At 52.1% G+C, this 15365-nt stretch overlaps 6 protein-coding genes across 6 annotated transcripts; 5 read left to right on the top strand and 1 right to left on the bottom strand.

Annotated features, from left to right (window-relative positions):
• Positions 1 to 379: 379 nt before the first annotated feature.
• BD324DRAFT_607022 (hypothetical protein) lies at positions 380 to 1867 on the top strand (the record flags this gene model as incomplete). Its single annotated transcript, XM_022014042.1, has 4 exons — positions 380 to 452; positions 529 to 794; positions 855 to 1532; positions 1709 to 1867. 4 exons carry the CDS (start codon positions 380 to 382, stop codon positions 1865 to 1867), a joined length of 1176 nt encoding a protein of 391 aa, XP_021873583.1.
• Positions 1868 to 2817: 950 nt separating this feature from the next.
• Positions 2818 to 4895, top strand: BD324DRAFT_615029 (putative ornithine decarboxylase). The gene is made up of 3 exons (XM_022014673.1): positions 2818 to 4153; positions 4204 to 4299; positions 4349 to 4895. The coding sequence occupies exons 1-3, from the start codon at positions 3109 to 3111 to the stop codon at positions 4774 to 4776; spliced, it is 1569 nt and encodes a 522-aa protein (XP_021873582.1). The 5' UTR covers positions 2818 to 3108; the 3' UTR covers positions 4777 to 4895.
• BD324DRAFT_615023 (oxidoreductase) lies at positions 4896 to 6253 on the bottom strand. Its single transcript, XM_022014672.1, has one exon. The coding sequence runs from the start codon at positions 5824 to 5826 to the stop codon at positions 4933 to 4935; it is 894 nt and encodes a 297-aa protein (XP_021873581.1). The 5' UTR covers positions 5827 to 6253; the 3' UTR covers positions 4896 to 4932.
• A 191-nt stretch (positions 6254 to 6444) lies between these two features.
• Positions 6445 to 7868, top strand: BD324DRAFT_235026 (hypothetical protein). The gene is made up of 7 exons (XM_022012245.1): positions 6445 to 6464; positions 6526 to 6783; positions 6926 to 7030; positions 7149 to 7406; positions 7469 to 7594; positions 7672 to 7804; positions 7862 to 7868. The coding sequence occupies exons 2-6, from the start codon at positions 6652 to 6654 to the stop codon at positions 7792 to 7794; spliced, it is 744 nt and encodes a 247-aa protein (XP_021873580.1). The 5' UTR covers positions 6445 to 6464; positions 6526 to 6651; the 3' UTR covers positions 7795 to 7804; positions 7862 to 7868.
• Positions 7869 to 9084: 1216 nt separating this feature from the next.
• On the top strand, positions 9085 to 10361 carry BD324DRAFT_575852 (Metallo-dependent phosphatase-like protein; the record flags this gene model as incomplete). The annotated part of the gene is made up of 7 exons (XM_022013151.1): positions 9085 to 9142; positions 9203 to 9565; positions 9623 to 9732; positions 9773 to 9839; positions 9879 to 10030; positions 10079 to 10213; positions 10263 to 10361. 7 exons carry the CDS (start codon positions 9085 to 9087, stop codon positions 10359 to 10361), a joined length of 984 nt encoding a protein of 327 aa, XP_021873579.1.
• Positions 10362 to 12874: 2513 nt separating this feature from the next.
• BD324DRAFT_575997 (fungal-specific transcription factor domain-domain-containing protein) lies at positions 12875 to 15355 on the top strand (the record flags this gene model as incomplete). Its single annotated transcript, XM_022013164.1, has 10 exons — positions 12875 to 13087; positions 13149 to 13325; positions 13480 to 13768; positions 13810 to 14254; positions 14310 to 14425; positions 14474 to 14544; positions 14599 to 14638; positions 14680 to 14924; positions 14963 to 15081; positions 15142 to 15355. The coding sequence occupies 10 exons, from the start codon at positions 12875 to 12877 to the stop codon at positions 15353 to 15355; spliced, it is 1929 nt and encodes a 642-aa protein (XP_021873578.1).
• Positions 15356 to 15365: the final 10 nt, after the last annotated feature.

Here is a 15365-nt window from a genome sequence, read left to right as displayed (position 1 = left end):
CAAGTCCTCTCCCCCGGATGCCCTCACTACATCCCAGAGATCAAGCTCAACGAGCGAAGCGTGCGACGGTCCAGTGAATGTCTCTTCCACAACTCACAGGTCATGTGCCGTTGTTTACTTCAGAAAACTCAAACTGGAACCGAGATCAACTCCAGGCGGTGTATGAATGGGATAGGAGAGCAATAATGTCTCGTGACTTGCATCGTCATACAAAGCAAAGTGGCAGTCGAGGTGCTTAAGAATATGAAACTCACTCGCTCTATCTCGTCCATGTACAGTACTTTCTTTCTCAGCCAGAAGTTGCGCCCTTCATCCGTTTACCAGAATCTTCTAAAGGCCTAGTTCTCGACTTCATCTTTACGTGCTCAATCGAATCAGGATGACCGCCTACTCCACGCCTGCCCGCCAAGAGCTCTTTCCACAATCGATGACTGCTTTTGGTCCCCGTACCCGTGAGTGACGTTCTCCCAGGAATAATTGCTCCGAGTGTACACTAAGGGAGCGCCGCTGATAGTACATCATGTGCAGAGCCATCTGTCGATATGTACGACAATAGGACACTCAAAAAGCTCGCAACTCGCCTCTCTTTCGACAAGATGCCCGATCCTCTGCGTGTGCCCATCACGCCCTATGACCTCGTTTGGGGATGCCCGGTCGAGCCAGAGCTGCAAAAACACGATCATACGCCAGCCCTTCAGGCAGAAGACGATCGTCAGCTCCGTTTGGCATTCTTGATGGGATTGGCATTCACTAAAGGGATCGATAAAGAATCCGCCTGGAAGTCCATCGAAAAGGTAGGCGGCCCTCGAGGCAGTATATGTACGATATCGAGACAAGTCTGACCCTACGCTTAGGTGTATAAAACTGCTGGAGATATCCCTCCCTTCACTTTGGGGGACATTTATGACTGGGATTCCACCGAAGAAGAAGAAGAAGCGGACCTCTGGCTCATACCTCCCGCGACATCTTCGGATCCTCATCATGAGGCCTCAGTCCCCACCGAGGACAATGACGTTCCTGCGATCCGATATGGCGGACCACTCCCTTTCACACTTCCTTTCCGATTGGAAGATTATGTCTGGGTTTCAAATGAGCCAGATCCAGCTCAGGAGGGACGACGGAATCCAGATGAGGCGAATAACCTTCCGGTCGAGGAAGAGTTGCCAGTCAGCCTTGGCGCAGCCAACGCTCCCCGACCACTGTCCATTCTCGAGAGACTGGACCTCTTGTTCAACGAACAAGCGGTAGATGCACACGGGCGTTTCGACGAAGTCAAGACCCGCGTTCCCTACAGTGACGACTCGAGTGACTCTGCCTACGATCCTATGTCTCGATCCTTGGACACCATTGTGACGTTTGACTCTCTTCGTACGATTGCCGATATCACCAATATCCATAATACCGTTACCGTCTACCTTCCTGAAGGGAGCATCACTCCCGAAAGTGTTGATCGTGGAGCCAGGGGGCAAGAAGTGAACTACCGAGAGATCTCCCAGTTCGCCATGAACAAGGCTAAGGAGATGCTTTGCAAGGTCGGTTCGGGGGTCCACGCTGCATGGTCGCGATTCTGGAACAGATCCAAAAGGCGAGATTTGGAGATGGGACGCATGCAAGACTAGGAGGATATCCAGGCTTTTGAAGCTGCTGCGTTGACACGTATTGGCAGGAAGAGTATGCGCGATGCTCATGCATGTCATGATATTCACAGCCCATGCTCATTGGGCAGTCGAGGGGCGTCGCACTACGTACAGGCTGTGAATCAAAAGTGCCACAATCAATTCCAGGCCTTCCTCCTCCAGTTTACAGGATATTGTGTCGGTCTTTCATCACTCGAGGTGTTGTTAGCGCTGCTCTCAGGGCATTGTAAGGCACGCCCATCAGTCCGCATATCGGATAGTCCAAATGATACAAGCTCGAGCAGTCAGTCCTACATCCGGAAAACGAGTCGAGATCCTCGTTCGGCTTGCCATGCAGCGCATGAATGCTGATAATACAATCCCACAAGCCAATAATCACGAGCCCAGGAGGTAACGATAGACGGATGGAGTGGACATTCTGTGGCTCTAGGAGAGGTCAGGAGATTCAGGATCAACACTGGGTAGAGCTGACGTTGTGTATGTATGTGCATGCCTGGTGAACGCGAGACAGGCGAGGCAAATACCTAGCACGCACCGTTCCCTGTGTTCTGTGTGTCCAGAACAGGTCTCGACGTCGCAATCAGGCATCAGTAATTTATCCCTCCGAAAAGGCTCGCAGGAGTCAACGTTTGAGTTCATAGTGAGCCTTACAGGCTACATCCGCCGATAGCTCGTTGAGAGCCAAGAGATGTCTCGAGGATCAACGCTTCCAAGGGATGGACATACGTATATAGGAGCATGCGATTTGCACGAGATCAATGGAGCCTAGATAAGGAGCAGCAGACGCCAAGCATTCCAACTGTGAGCGATGAGGGTTCGGACAGGACGTCACCGACGATTTAGTGATTCTCGGGCCGGGCTGTGGAGACGCTTGTAAATCTTTAGACTCTGCAAGCTAACCACGAATGTCCCGTTGATGACAAGGGAGACATAGATCTTTTCGCCCCGATCCCATCTCCACACCGCCTTGAGTGTGATGACTACATGTATCAAGTGCACATAAATTTATTCATTCCAAGAGTCAGCGCTCCTGTTTCTGCCACATCCCCCCCTCGGCTTCGCCACATTCGATACTGCCAAAACACCGAAAAAAAAAAGGTCACCGCAGGTGAAAATTGGAGTGGCCACGAGACGAAGACAGGCGTCATGGACTACTCCGCCTTTTTTCATCTCCTCTCCTCTTTGTTTCTTTCTTCTCATCTCATCCCATCCCATTCACCTCTCTTCCTTTCCTTTTACAAGCGTCAAAGACGCCTTGTCGACGCCGTCGTCTCCCCTCTCAAGCGACTCAACGTGTGATCCCCCACGTTGTGCCCTGACTGTGAGTCTGTCCTCGAGAGGTGGTCAGGCGACAGAGGTCAATTGGAGCTGACTCGATCATTCTCCAAATAGGTGGTTCAGATATCCCTTGAGACGACGGTCGATCTCGCGAGAAGAATCATCTATTCTCCTTCCTCTCGTCTTTTTATCGATGACTGCTACTCTTACCCAATCCTTCAACGAGGTTCGACCATCTACCAAGTGGTCGAACACGATTCCTCAACATGTTCCCGCCTCTAATATAAGCGGTGCAAATAACCTGATCCACGTTTTGGATCCTCATGCTGCCATCCCGTATGTTCCAGCTCACAACCTTCCAACACCTCCGGCCACATCGCCGATCAGGGTGATTGACAAGGACTCGCCTGCATTTGTCAACGTGGTTGATACGCCCGTTCACGATCTCCTCCGACAAGTGGTTCAAGAACGAAATATTGGTGATTTGTCAGGATCAGGCGATGAGTCTGCCTTTTTCGCCTGTGACTTATCTGCGATCTATCAAGCGGTGCAGATGTGGAGACAGTCCGCCATTGGCGAACGCGTGGAAATCTTTTACGCTGTGAAATGTAATCCATCGCCTCCAGTCCTTCACCTCCTCTCCCTGCTCGGCACGTCATTCGACTGTGCCTCGACAGCCGAGATCAATCAAGTCTTGTCACTGCCCACAGCTCCGTCGCCCGACAGGATCATCTTTGCGAATCCATGCAAGCCCGCTTCATTCATTCGATCAGCAGCAGACTCTGGGGTTCATATGATGACGTTCGATAATGCCGACGAGCTGTACAAGGTCAAACGGTCTTTCCCCGATGCCAAGCTTGTGCTTCGGATCCTGACAGACGATTCCAAGTCGCTCTGCCGATTGGGCCTCAAATTTGGAGCACCACTCGACACCTGTCCTGGTCTACTGGCTCTCGCTGTTCAGCTTGGACTCAACGTCATCGGCGTCTCGTTCCATGTTGGAAGCGGGTGCAAAGATCCCAACCAATTCGCGGATGCCATTTGGAGAGCCAAAAAGGTCTTTGACATGGGAAAGGCTGTTGGATACGATTTCAAATTCCTCGATGTGGGAGGCGGGTTTGAGCGAGAGACCTTTGCAGAGATGAGCCAAGTTGTCAGTGACAGTTTGGACGTCTATTTCCCCAAACACAGCGGAGTCAGGGTCATTGCGGAACCAGGCAGATTGCTTGTATCGAGTGGTGAGACGGTCGCACGGTTGAATGCGCTGTGCATCGCTGACTGAGAGCAGCTTTCACTCTCGCCACGAACATCATCGCTCGTCGGCTGGCCCTGCCTTCCGGTGAGGCTACTCCGAAGGATGACCACGAAGGGGCAGACGTGATGTGTAAGTGCTGACTTTTGGTGGTCTTGATATCATCTGACGTCTCGTCCAGATTACATCAACGATGGAGTTTACGGCTCGTTCAACTGCATCATGTTCGATCATCAAATCGTCCACCCACACCCACTCACCATCTCTCATGAGATTACCAAGTGTTCACCCTCCTTCCCTCCTCCACCTAACATCCATCTGCCCGTTGATCTGCCCGTTCAGTTGGGCTACAAAGACACTGAAGCGGCCAGTGTTTGGGGACCCACTTGCGATTCGATCGATTGTGTCAGGCAGCTTGTCCAATTGCCTAAGGGTCTCCAAGTTGGCGATTGGATCGCTTGGTCTGAGATGGGAGCATATACCCTCTGCGCCGCCAGTACCTTCAATGGCTTCAACCGATCCCCTGTCTTATGGACAACAGGCGGAGACCATCCTCACGCTATTGCCGTTCGCGCCACGCTCGATTCGTTCAATGGTCCCGAGAGATGACATCGACTACTCCCACTACTAAGTCGAAAGAAATACATCGAAAAAAGGGCAGATACTCTGCCCCGACGCAAACATGGATATCAATCGTTTGTCATTCTATCTTGTAACATGATCACGATGCATGTATTTGAAAGTTTTGAACGAACGACGACTGCTTTACTCTACGTGCTGTGCAATGTTCTCTGCCAGGGTCTGTCCAGTTGGCTTCCAGGCCAATTCCCTCTGAGTGATCTTGCTCGAAGCTGGGCAGTCTGCACCAAACATGTGCGCTGTGAATCCCAACAGTCGGCCCGCTTCCTCCTGAGAGATCGATTTGGTCTCGAGACCGAGTTTCTTCGCTGTGGTTTCGGCGAACTCCTTATTCGTGACTGCCTCTTCGCCAACTGCGTGATAGAAAAGGTTGTCGAGCTTGGCAGCGTTTTCCAACACCTTGACATAGATGTCTGCTGCGTCATCCGCGTGACAGGCTGCGAATCGAGATTGACCATCTTCGATGAACGGTGCGTAACCTAGTTTCTTGACCGCATCCACGTACATGGGTAAAAACCCTCCAGTACCATCCGCATGAGTGATAGGTGACATTCGGACGGCGAAGGCAGTCATCCCTTGGTCTCTGAGGAATTGAACGTGATCAGGTCGAAAGGCCAAAGGCTCGACATCGTCTTCTGTGACTTGTCTTCCTGGCGTTCGAAAGTGAACTCCAGAGGTTGTAATGATGATTTTCTCAGATCCTTTACCTCCTAATCCCCTTGCGAACGCTTCGAGAGCCGCTCGGTCTTTCTTGCCAGGGGCCGTAAAGTCCGCGTTGGGACCTTGCAGGAGCTCGTGGTGGAAGGCTAGGTGGAGAACGGCATCGACAGATCTGGCCTGATCTTCGAGAAGTGCCACATCACTCAGTTCGCCGTGAATCGGTTCGGCGCCTAGAGATTCGAGTTTCTTCGCGGAGGATTCTGAGCGAGCGAGCGCAGTGACGGTGTGTCCGTGAGCAATCAGTAGAGGAATGACTCGAGAACCAATGTGTCCTGATCCGCCCGTGATGAAGACGTGCATGGTGTAGTGACAGGGTTGATTTCCGATGAGTGAGGGGGGAAAGTTGGTAGAAACGATAGGGACAGTAGGAAAATTCGATCAGTCAGAGGAAGAGGAAGTAGAGAAAGAGAGACAGAGAGAGAGAGCGAGATGACTAGTCTCTCTCTGTGCCCCTCTCAGTATATATACTCTTGGTGGAGGGTATCTGTCCGTCTTTCTTAGCGAAACAGGTGCCCTTTTTCCCTCCACTCTCCTCGCCCATCCATCCAGACCGATGTCCGGCCTCTAGCTCGAATCGCGAGGTGACAGCTTGTCAATCATGCCCGCCTATAGCCCGCGGAAGAGGCTACCTATACGCTACGCAAATGGACTGGAACAGTACTGCTCTTATACAGTGCCCCTCCGAGCCTGCCCCTCCGAGCCTCACCTCGGTCACCGGGGGGAGGGGGGAGGGGGGGAGGGGGGGAGGCGTGAGATTTCAAGGGATCAGTAGGAGCTGAAATCTCGACCGAGGTTGCTTAAGACAGTGAGGCAGTCAAGTATCCATCTGCGCCCCGAAGGCTGGTAGGTCTGTTGAGGCCATGCACCTGATGCGTCCAATCGAGGTGCCATAGCAACTGTGAAGTCTCTCCGCCACGACCGGGGGAAACACACACGGGGTGAGGAATCGAATCCTAATGTGCCTGGTGAGAGACGCTAATGGATGGATCTGCTCATTAGCAATTTTTCCCCCAACGGTGACATCATTTCTTTTACAAGCTCTCCCATCTTTTTCGGCTCCGCCCAGATAAAACCCATTTATCCATCCCCAACATTGCTCAATTACCCCGTCACATCAGAACCAGCATGTCTGACAGCGAGATCCCCAAGCCAGTGGCACCCGCCGAGTCTATCACTCAACCACCAGCCCATGTCCTGGACAGCATAGCCCACAAGGAACCTGGTATGTTGGACAGAGCGAGAGAGACCGTCATGCCGGTGAGTGCGTGGCTGGAGTAAAGGGGCGGTGATGATGAGGCGCGGGCGAGTTTCAGACGACGACGGCGACGGCGACGGCGTCGCGGAGGATTGATTCAAGCTTGACTCTACATGATGCAAGGTGCTGATGATTTTTGATCAGCTCCTTAACCAGGTCCAAGAGGCTTCCAAGCCTTACCTGGAGAAAGCTAAACCTTACACCGACGCTGCTATTGCGAAGGGTCATCAACTGGTCGATAAGCTTGATGTGAGTGTGGAGTCACTGGTCTCTAAGGGGATCATGAGGTAGAGCGCAATGTGTGCTGCTCGTTCTTCGCGCTCCTTGGCAGCATTCTAGGACAGGCTCTCTCTGACACTCCCAATAGGCCGCTGCTGGACTTCCTCCGCAATCTCACGCTCAATCTACGGCTCCCGGGGCTCCAGTAGCAGCTGCGCCGTCCACTACCGCCACTGCTACCTCGACAGATACCACCACAACTCACCCGAGAGATCTCGGTACCGCTGCGTCCACCGTCACTGCTGGACTGGGCGCCCAAGCCCAAGCTCACGGTGTACCGGCCACCGCGGCCGAAGCGGGTGAAAAGGTCAAGGCTGTATTCGGACAGATTTCATCCACAGTCACTGTGAGTCTGTTGGACTCGTCGATCATAGTGGTGAGACTGCGAGCTGATATCTGCGGGCGCAGAACACGTTCAACTCGGTCACTCACACCATCAATGAGAAGACTGCATCGGGTGACAAACCTGGTATCTTAACGCAGGTCGCCGACTTTGCCGAAAAGAGTCTAGACAAGGTCGACTCATACCTCAACGTGAGTTGCGCGGCACTGTCTGTCGCACATGGACGAAGCCTCTCAACTGCTGTTCACTGCTGACTTTTTCACTGCAGCAAGCCGATCCCAGCTTCCGTCCCGTTCAAACGACAACCAACACTGTGCCACATGTCGAGGTCCCGTCCGCTACCCCAACAACTGGGGCAGGCGTTTCAGGCTCTGTGCCGCCGTCTCAATAGGTCAGCCACAGTGAGGAGGACCCAGGCTGCAATGAGGATGTGGCTGTCACTTATGCTGGTGACGTAGATAAGTGGTTTATGCGTGATCATTTTAAAATGGTGTCTGTCGTAGCACGATAGATGCATCTTGAAGCCAACCCTGTGCACCGATGTCAGCACCGTGCAGTCTTCGTTCCTTGTTCACTCGGATGCACTCTTGACCTCCCGTACCCTTGGTTAGTAGCCACCAAAGCCCTCTACTCTGCCACGGAGATATGACTCATCATGGCACTCGGCGTTAGATGCTGATGTGGCGGATCTGTTTTTCTCCCCCCCTTCGTAAAAATCCCGAAGAGGAGGGGAGGTTAGAGGGCGGCGCGACGTGGGTATTATTATATCACTCCATTCACTCAATCATTCAAACCAATCATCTCATCCACTTTCACTGGACGGATGCAAGACCACAGCGATTGAAACCATCCTTCTCCGCCGCTCACTCGACAATAGGATACTCTGAGGGGCCAAGTCGGATTTCACTGTGTGTCTCGCTCTTCTTCCTTGGTTCTTCTTTCGCTTTCTCTTCGTTTTTTTCCTTCCATCCCTTCCTTTTCCTCCTCCTCGGCGGTCTTCAGTTCAATTGCATGATCCTCTCGTTCTCAACATCACGAGGATAGAATATCTTCTGACCAAATCGTATAGACGCTCCTTATATTCTTGGACTCTCCCGTGACGAATACTCCTAAACCCTCCTTCCAATTCAACTCTTTCTTGTCTTTTTCTCCAACACCGCATCGCGAAGCTTTTCAACGATCTATCCATCCACCCCACCGGCATAGTCGTCACAAGACAACAGACGCCCATTCATACTCTGCCCGACTTGATCCGACGTGACGTGTAGACGTGCATAGACGAGAAACGAGCTTGAAGAAGGACAACTGGAGATTTAGAGAGCAAAAGGATCAAGATTGACAGCTGAAATCTTGAAACAGCGACGACCCGTCATTCGAAACGGTGAGTCGCGATAAAGAGTCATACATCTTGGTCATTGGATAGACCGCACGGTCCAGACATGTAGACCATGGTCATCGGCAGACGATCATGCTGTCTCGGAATCCCCTCATCCTGCATTTCTCTCGAATCGACTGCGACTTGGCAGGCGCGGTGCTATACAGGGACGTTCATGCTGACACACAGTCCAGTGAATTGCTTGCCATCATCAATCCTCGCCAGAACTCCTTCTCACGGCACATTCACTTTCACGCCTCTCCACCCTTCCTCCGTTCTCACTCCTCTGCATAGACTTATCCGACAATGTCCAACGAGACTGGCGAGATTGACTTGGACTCGGTCATTGACCGTCTTCTAGAGGGTCAGTCAGGCCCCTACGCCTCTTGATTCGAACCCAACTGACTCCCTGTCTCCCTTCCAGTCCGCGGCAACCGTCCAGGTAAAGCGGTCCAGCTGCAAGAATACGAAATCCGGTACCTATGTACTAAAGCTCGTGAAATCTTCATCTCTCAACCCATTCTTCTGGAACTAGAAGCGCCGATAAAAATCTGTGGAGACATTCACGGACAATACTATGATCTCTTACGGCTGTTTGAGTACGGTGGATTTCCTCCAGAGGCCAACTACCTCTTCCTCGGTGATTACGTCGACCGTGGAAAGCAGAGTCTGGAAACAATCTGTCTGCTCTTGGCTTACAAGATTAAATACCCGGAAAACTTCTTCATCCTCAGAGGAAATCACGAGTGCGCGAGTATCAACAGGATTTACGGGTTTTACGACGAGTGTGGGTTGAGCCTGTAGATCTTGCGATGGAGTGGAGCTGACGAATTGCCGTGTCTAGGCAAACGTCGCTACAATATTAAATTGTGGAAGACTTTTACCGACTGCTTCAACTGTTTACCTATCGCCGCTATCATTGACGAGAAGATCTTTACAATGCACGGAGGACTGGTGGGTCTGATTAAGCTTTCTGGGACTGACTTGTGCGCAGAGTCCCGACCTACAAAGTATGGAGCAGATCCGACGAGTCATGCGACCAACAGATGTACCTGATACAGGTGAGATTCATGTTCAAAATTCAAGCTAACCTGCTCTAGGTCTGCTCTGCGATCTCCTGTGGGCCGACCCGGATAAGGATATAACGGGTTGGAGTGAGAACGATAGAGGCGTTTCGTTCACATTTGGACCGGATGTCGTGTCGAGATTCCTGCAGAAACACGATATGGATTTGATCTGCAGAGCGCATCAGGTGAGACGATTGCTAGGTCTGCTGGGACCTATGCTGAGGCTTGTGCAGGTCGTCGAGGATGGATACGAATTCTTTGCCAAACGTCAACTGGTCACCTTGTTCTCCGCGCCGAATTACTGTGGAGAGTTTGATAATGCCGGTGCTATGATGAGTGTGGATGACACACTTTTGTGCTCCTTCCAGGTGCGTCAGCCTCAGACGTGTACCACTAGTGTGCTGACGCTTTTGCCAGATCCTGAAGCCAGCCGAGAAGAAGGCTCCAAAGTACGGTGGTGCGTACGGTGCGGCAGGACGACGTAAGTCGTTACTGTCTCAGAGGAGAATCCGCTGACGAGATCTGCCCTCCTCTTTTTTTGTTCATTCGCCTTCGTCTTTGTCACTCGCCCCACTCACAGCCGCCGTCACGCCCCCGAGAAAGAACAAGAAGGGTGGCAAGTAGATGTCTGGAGTATCTTCGTAACAGTGCTTCCCACCAGCACAAAGAGTCATGGGGAAATGTTTGCGACGACGACGACGACATCAACTTATTTTTTCTCTAGACGCATGTACAAGGGGACGGAGGCAAGTTGCTCATTTATCTGGACAATCTGGCCGCCTCCTATACTCCATCGCTCCCATCGACTTCTCACACCTCTTTTACGTTTTCTCACACCGTTGGAATCGGCGGCTTCACTGCCATGTGGATCATTCAGAGAGCTCTCATTTTCCACCTCATAGCCTGGACCGATTCCCAGCTTTTCTTTCCCGCACCCACTCCCCCTTGTTCCGAGCCGCCCTCTCGACGATCCGCACCGGACATCAAAAACACGGTCAATTCGAGTAGAAAGTCTCAACTGTGTATTATCGGACTCCTATCTCCCCTCTCTCCTCCTTTCTTACATATTCCTCTTTCCATCGAATCGAACGTACATTCATGCTCATAACATCTTCTCCCAACCAACACGTCGCTCTCGGAAAACAGAATTACCAAAGAAGTCCATACCGTTTTTACTTTCTTCTCCCCTGTCTCTCTCTCCGCACAAAACAAATACTTGAATGTCGTATGTAACGTCGTGACAAGAGTGTTCGGGATGCGTGTGCTCACGCGTTCGAAGCAAATCCACTGATGGTGGTCCAGAATGCCTTGTGAGAGGTTTCTTCGAATGTGTCGTGTCATTTTGGCACAATCGCCACAAAGTGAACTGTTGCGGATTCTTTCTGGACCTGTTGTGTCCCCCCGTTTATCGAGATAGGACATCCAGCCGTCTAAGGCCGTTGATTCCAAGCCAAGCTGATGCCCGTCCCATTCAAACATTCACATCAGAACACCTCGTGGCGAGAAGTCGAATGCGTATCATACACAATGAGGCCAGCCAGATAGCCAGCCCGTCGGCCGAAAAGCCAATAATATTCGGACGGAGATTCATAACACACACACAACACATAGACGCTCTAATAGTACTCATCTGACGTGTGCTGCAAGTTCCAGACAATGTAACACCACCCCTCTGGATCTCCGAACATCGGGCTGATTCCAGGGGGTGGAAGGGTTAGCCCAAAGGATCCCTGGCCTCACCTATACCACGAGGCAACTGACTACTGACTACTGACTACTACTGACTGTGACACAAACCTTGTGAAAATGAAAGTCTTCAATGAAAGCCAAGGAAAGAATAGAGCCACACGAGGCATCCAGTCATCCTTGGGAACTGCACATCCCTCTTCATGTCGATGCGAGATCTTTTGGCTTTTCTTTTTGCAGAGAAGACTGCTGCGAGATCATATAACAGCAACCCCCTTGGGATTCACTTTGATCTCTCCTGCCATTCTACTTATCTCCCTCAGGCTTCTTGAGCATAGACTCATTCTTCAACTTGCACACCGCCCCCGGTCATTCAGCCAACAGCGAAGTCGCCCGACCTCAATAGGAGACGGCAGCGTTCTGCAGTCCCGCCGCCTCTCAAGGAGGACTCGACCGCTTGCCCAGACTCAAAGGGACCCCTACTCCTCTTCCCCTTCCTGCCCATCAGCATGCCAGGCAGTGAGAACAGTATTCACGAAGGACCCCTCATCACCAACTCTTCTGTACCCCTTCATCACTTCTCACCTCTGACTCCTATATCGACGACACGGTATAATCACCTCCAGCTGGATCATCTGCACATCGCTCAAGACCACCATCAACTATTTCACACGCCTCTGCACCTTGACCCACTCTTGGTATCCTTTGACAATAAGAATCGCACTCCTCCAACTCATCCCGCCGCCCTGTCACTCCCTTTGACACCTCAGACCCTTCATGCTTCTTGGACCACTCCGACCACGTCGACACCCACGATGCCCGCCGAGTCTGCGATCAGAGGATGGTGGCAGGACCATCATTCGCATACAACCTCTCCTCAGCATCTAAACCATCCTCTATCCTTTTCCTCACCTGGACTTCGGACCCATACTTTCCCACCTTTGCGATATGTGCCTGTGCATTCTCTCAACTCATCCCATCCTTACACTCTTCTGCCGCCTCTCATTCTGCCAACAGCGCATCAAAGCCTTTCTCGTCCATCATCCCACATCCATCATGGACATGGATCAGTGAGTCCTCAGACGATAATTGCAGGAGGCGGATCAACCATTACCTCACCTCTGCGTACTGGTCAAGTATCGCCTATCAAGTCAATCTTTGAAACGCCCTCACAAGATGATCGTTCCCTCTCTCCCACATCATCTTTCGCAGACTTGAACAGAGACGATGAGGGGCAGCTAGAGCTAGGCTTGGCGATCGAGCGGCACATGCAGCACGGACAGGAGGTGGGTGTGGAGGGTGACGGAACACATCAGCTTGAGCCCCAGGAAACCAAGTATGAGATGGCTTCTCAACAGAGCTCTCCGGATATTCCGAGTCCTACCAAGAGCTCTACCTCGTCAACGTATAGAGCGCCAAGGGCTAGCCGCGCGGGCGTCAAGAGGAAGATGAAGTATTCGCGGACTCGAAGCGGATGTCTTTGCTGTCGGCATAGAAGGATCAAGTGCGACGAAAAGAGACCGGTGTGCAAGCGATGTATCATTGCGAAGAGGGAGGTGAGTCAATGGGAACGCTGAAAGCGAAAGCATCTGGCTGATAGTACCGTCCTCGTCTCAGTGCGAGTACCCACCCGAAAACACTTCAGTGCCTAGGAAACGCAAGGACGAGGGTGAAAACACTGCGAATCGAGCTCCCAAACCCAAGAAAGCAAAGTCATCAACCAGAAGGAAGGGCAAGAGCCGAGTGAGGACCAAAGCGAAGGCTGCTCTGGTCGTCGAAGACACTGCACGTCGAGTTCATGAAACGAGGTCGAGTACTCGTAACTTGGAGCAGACTGCTCAACCAGACTCACCAGTGTAAGCGAGATCGACCTGAGACTGTCTCGTAGTATGCTGACGATTTGTGCAGAACAATCGGGCATATTACCAAGTTTGACCATACTGGCGAGAGCGCTTCATCCTCGTCATGGCACAAGTCGTTCTTGTCTCTCTCCGCCGGCGGCAATCTGGACGCTCGGAGCGGGAGTGCAGTTGCGACAGAGGGTGTCACCGAAGAGATCTTTGGCCCAGCGGCAGATCATCAGCCCATTCAACCAGAACAGGACTCACAAGCTGCCGGTACAACGGAACTAGCAACACCATCAACTGTCTCGGGAGCTCGATCCTTCAACAACGTTTCAGACGCTGTGGAAAGCCTCGGAGCTCAAGGGAGCGCACCGATGCTCACTGCGCCAGACTGTGAGTCTTATGTTCTTCATCCATGCTGATGTCACCTCCAGACCTCCTACCCTGGTTCAGTACACCTCAGGAACGAGAACTCATCCTCCACTACGCCGCCAATGCCGCTCCGCTCATGATGGCCATCCCTTCCGGTCTGAACCCCATGCTCGCTATCAACCTCCCTCTCGCGCTTGCCTGCCCCAAAGGCACAAATCTCGCTTCGGACGCTCTGCGCGTGGCTCTTCTGGGTACTGGGGCGATCCACCAGGCATTCCTTCTGTCACGAAGCGGAGTGAACAATCACCAGACTGCCAACATGTTCCAATTCGCTTCCAAGTTGAGGGATAAGGGCAAAGAAATGGTCAAGAGGAGCAGCATGAGCCAGGATGGAGCGGCGTCCGACGGAACTTTGGGGGCAATCACTGCTCTCGCCAGTATTGATATCTTTTTCGGGGGCAATGGTTGGCTCGACAACTTTTCAATGGCCAAGGAGATGGTCAGATTGTGAGCAACCTGTCTCTCGGATCGGCATGGTCTGTGTGCTGAATGCTGCCACCAGTCGCGGCGGGCCGGCAGAGATGCTCAAAATGTCACAACCTCGTCAACTTGCCGAGGGGGTCACGCTGTCACCCGCGAGAATGATGTTGGAGATCTTGGCGATTTATGAGACGTTTGGTGAGTCCACATGGGCATGTGGGTATGACAGCTTATTCGGAACTGTAGGTTGTCTGACTACTGGAGAGGAGCCTACTCTACTTAGTGATCAATGGGAGGAATGGTGGTCAGTCGGCTTCGTCTGCTCCAGTCTAGGCGAACTGTGTTGACGGTTGGACAGGTTCGAATGCAAGTCGACCTATCAGAAATATTCGGTGGAGAAGCAATTCGGGAGTGAGTGATCCATTTATTCGCTGTCTCTGAAGCCTGTGCAGTGTCCCGAATCATGGTCCACCTCTTTGCCCGACTCACCCGACTATTATCTCGTGTGGGGAAATCGGGCAAGAGATTTGTTCTGCAACCTACTCTCTCTGCCAACTTAGACCCTGCCGATCCTCTTGAACAAGAGGCTAGCAAACTTCGATTGGACGTCGACGCTTGGATCCAGCATCTGGAGCTCAATACTTTGGACCAGGATCGTATTCATGTTGGAAATCGGGCTTACGCTCTCGCCATGAGGGTGAGTCGAGCGATCTTGGACATCGCTGAGACTTGCAGATTCTCCTCCTTCGAAGAGTGTACGATGTCCCTCGGCACGACGTCAGTATTCAATCTGCTGCTCTGGAAGTTCTCAGATACTGTACAGTCTCTACTGCAGTCCTCAACATGCCAATAGAGTGAGTCGTAGCCTTTTCTTCAGGTCGAGCCAGAAGCTAAATAAATGGTCATTCCTTCAGTCTGGTATGGCCCGCGGTGATTGCTGCTTGTTGCCTTGCCCCAGAAGCTCGATCTTGGTGCCTCACCTTGCTCGAAGGGTTCAAAGCTCAATGTTGCTTCGACATCGATACCGCCGCCAAGATCGTCATGGAGTCGTGGACCAGATCGGATCGAGGTGATGCCAGATGGGATTGGAAGGAGGTATGTGATGATCTGGGATTGAAGGTGTTGTGAGTGTCCGAGG

The sequence above is a fragment of the Kockovaella imperatae genome, assembly GCF_002102565.1.
Source record: "Kockovaella imperatae strain NRRL Y-17943 chromosome Unknown BD324scaffold_2, whole genome shotgun sequence".
Lineage (NCBI taxonomy): Eukaryota > Fungi > Basidiomycota > Tremellomycetes > Tremellales > Cuniculitremaceae > Kockovaella > Kockovaella imperatae.
Note: the sequence above shows the minus strand (reverse complement) of the source record. Positions and strands in the feature narration are given on the sequence as shown.

Bases quoted from the DNA above. Each gene is read 5' to 3' on its own strand.
- BD324DRAFT_615023 (XM_022014672.1), bottom strand. From the start codon at position 5,826: ATGCACGTCTTCATCACGGGCGGATCAGGACACATTGGTTCTCGAGTC.
- BD324DRAFT_615029 (XM_022014673.1), top strand. From the start codon at position 3,109: ATGACTGCTACTCTTACCCAATCCTTCAACGAGGTTCGACCATCTACC. The intron at 4,154-4,203 runs GTGAGACGGTCG...GACTGAGAGCAG, and splicing joins CAGATTGCTTGTATCGAGTG to CTTTCACTCTCGCCACGAAC. The intron at 4,300-4,348 runs GTAAGTGCTGAC...CGTCTCGTCCAG, and splicing joins CGAAGGGGCAGACGTGATGT to ATTACATCAACGATGGAGTT.
- BD324DRAFT_235026 (XM_022012245.1), top strand. From the start codon at position 6,652: ATGTCTGACAGCGAGATCCCCAAGCCAGTGGCACCCGCCGAGTCTATC. The intron at 7,407-7,468 runs GTGAGTCTGTTG...CTGCGGGCGCAG, and splicing joins AGATTTCATCCACAGTCACT to AACACGTTCAACTCGGTCAC. The intron at 7,595-7,671 runs GTGAGTTGCGCG...TTTTCACTGCAG, and splicing joins AGGTCGACTCATACCTCAAC to CAAGCCGATCCCAGCTTCCG.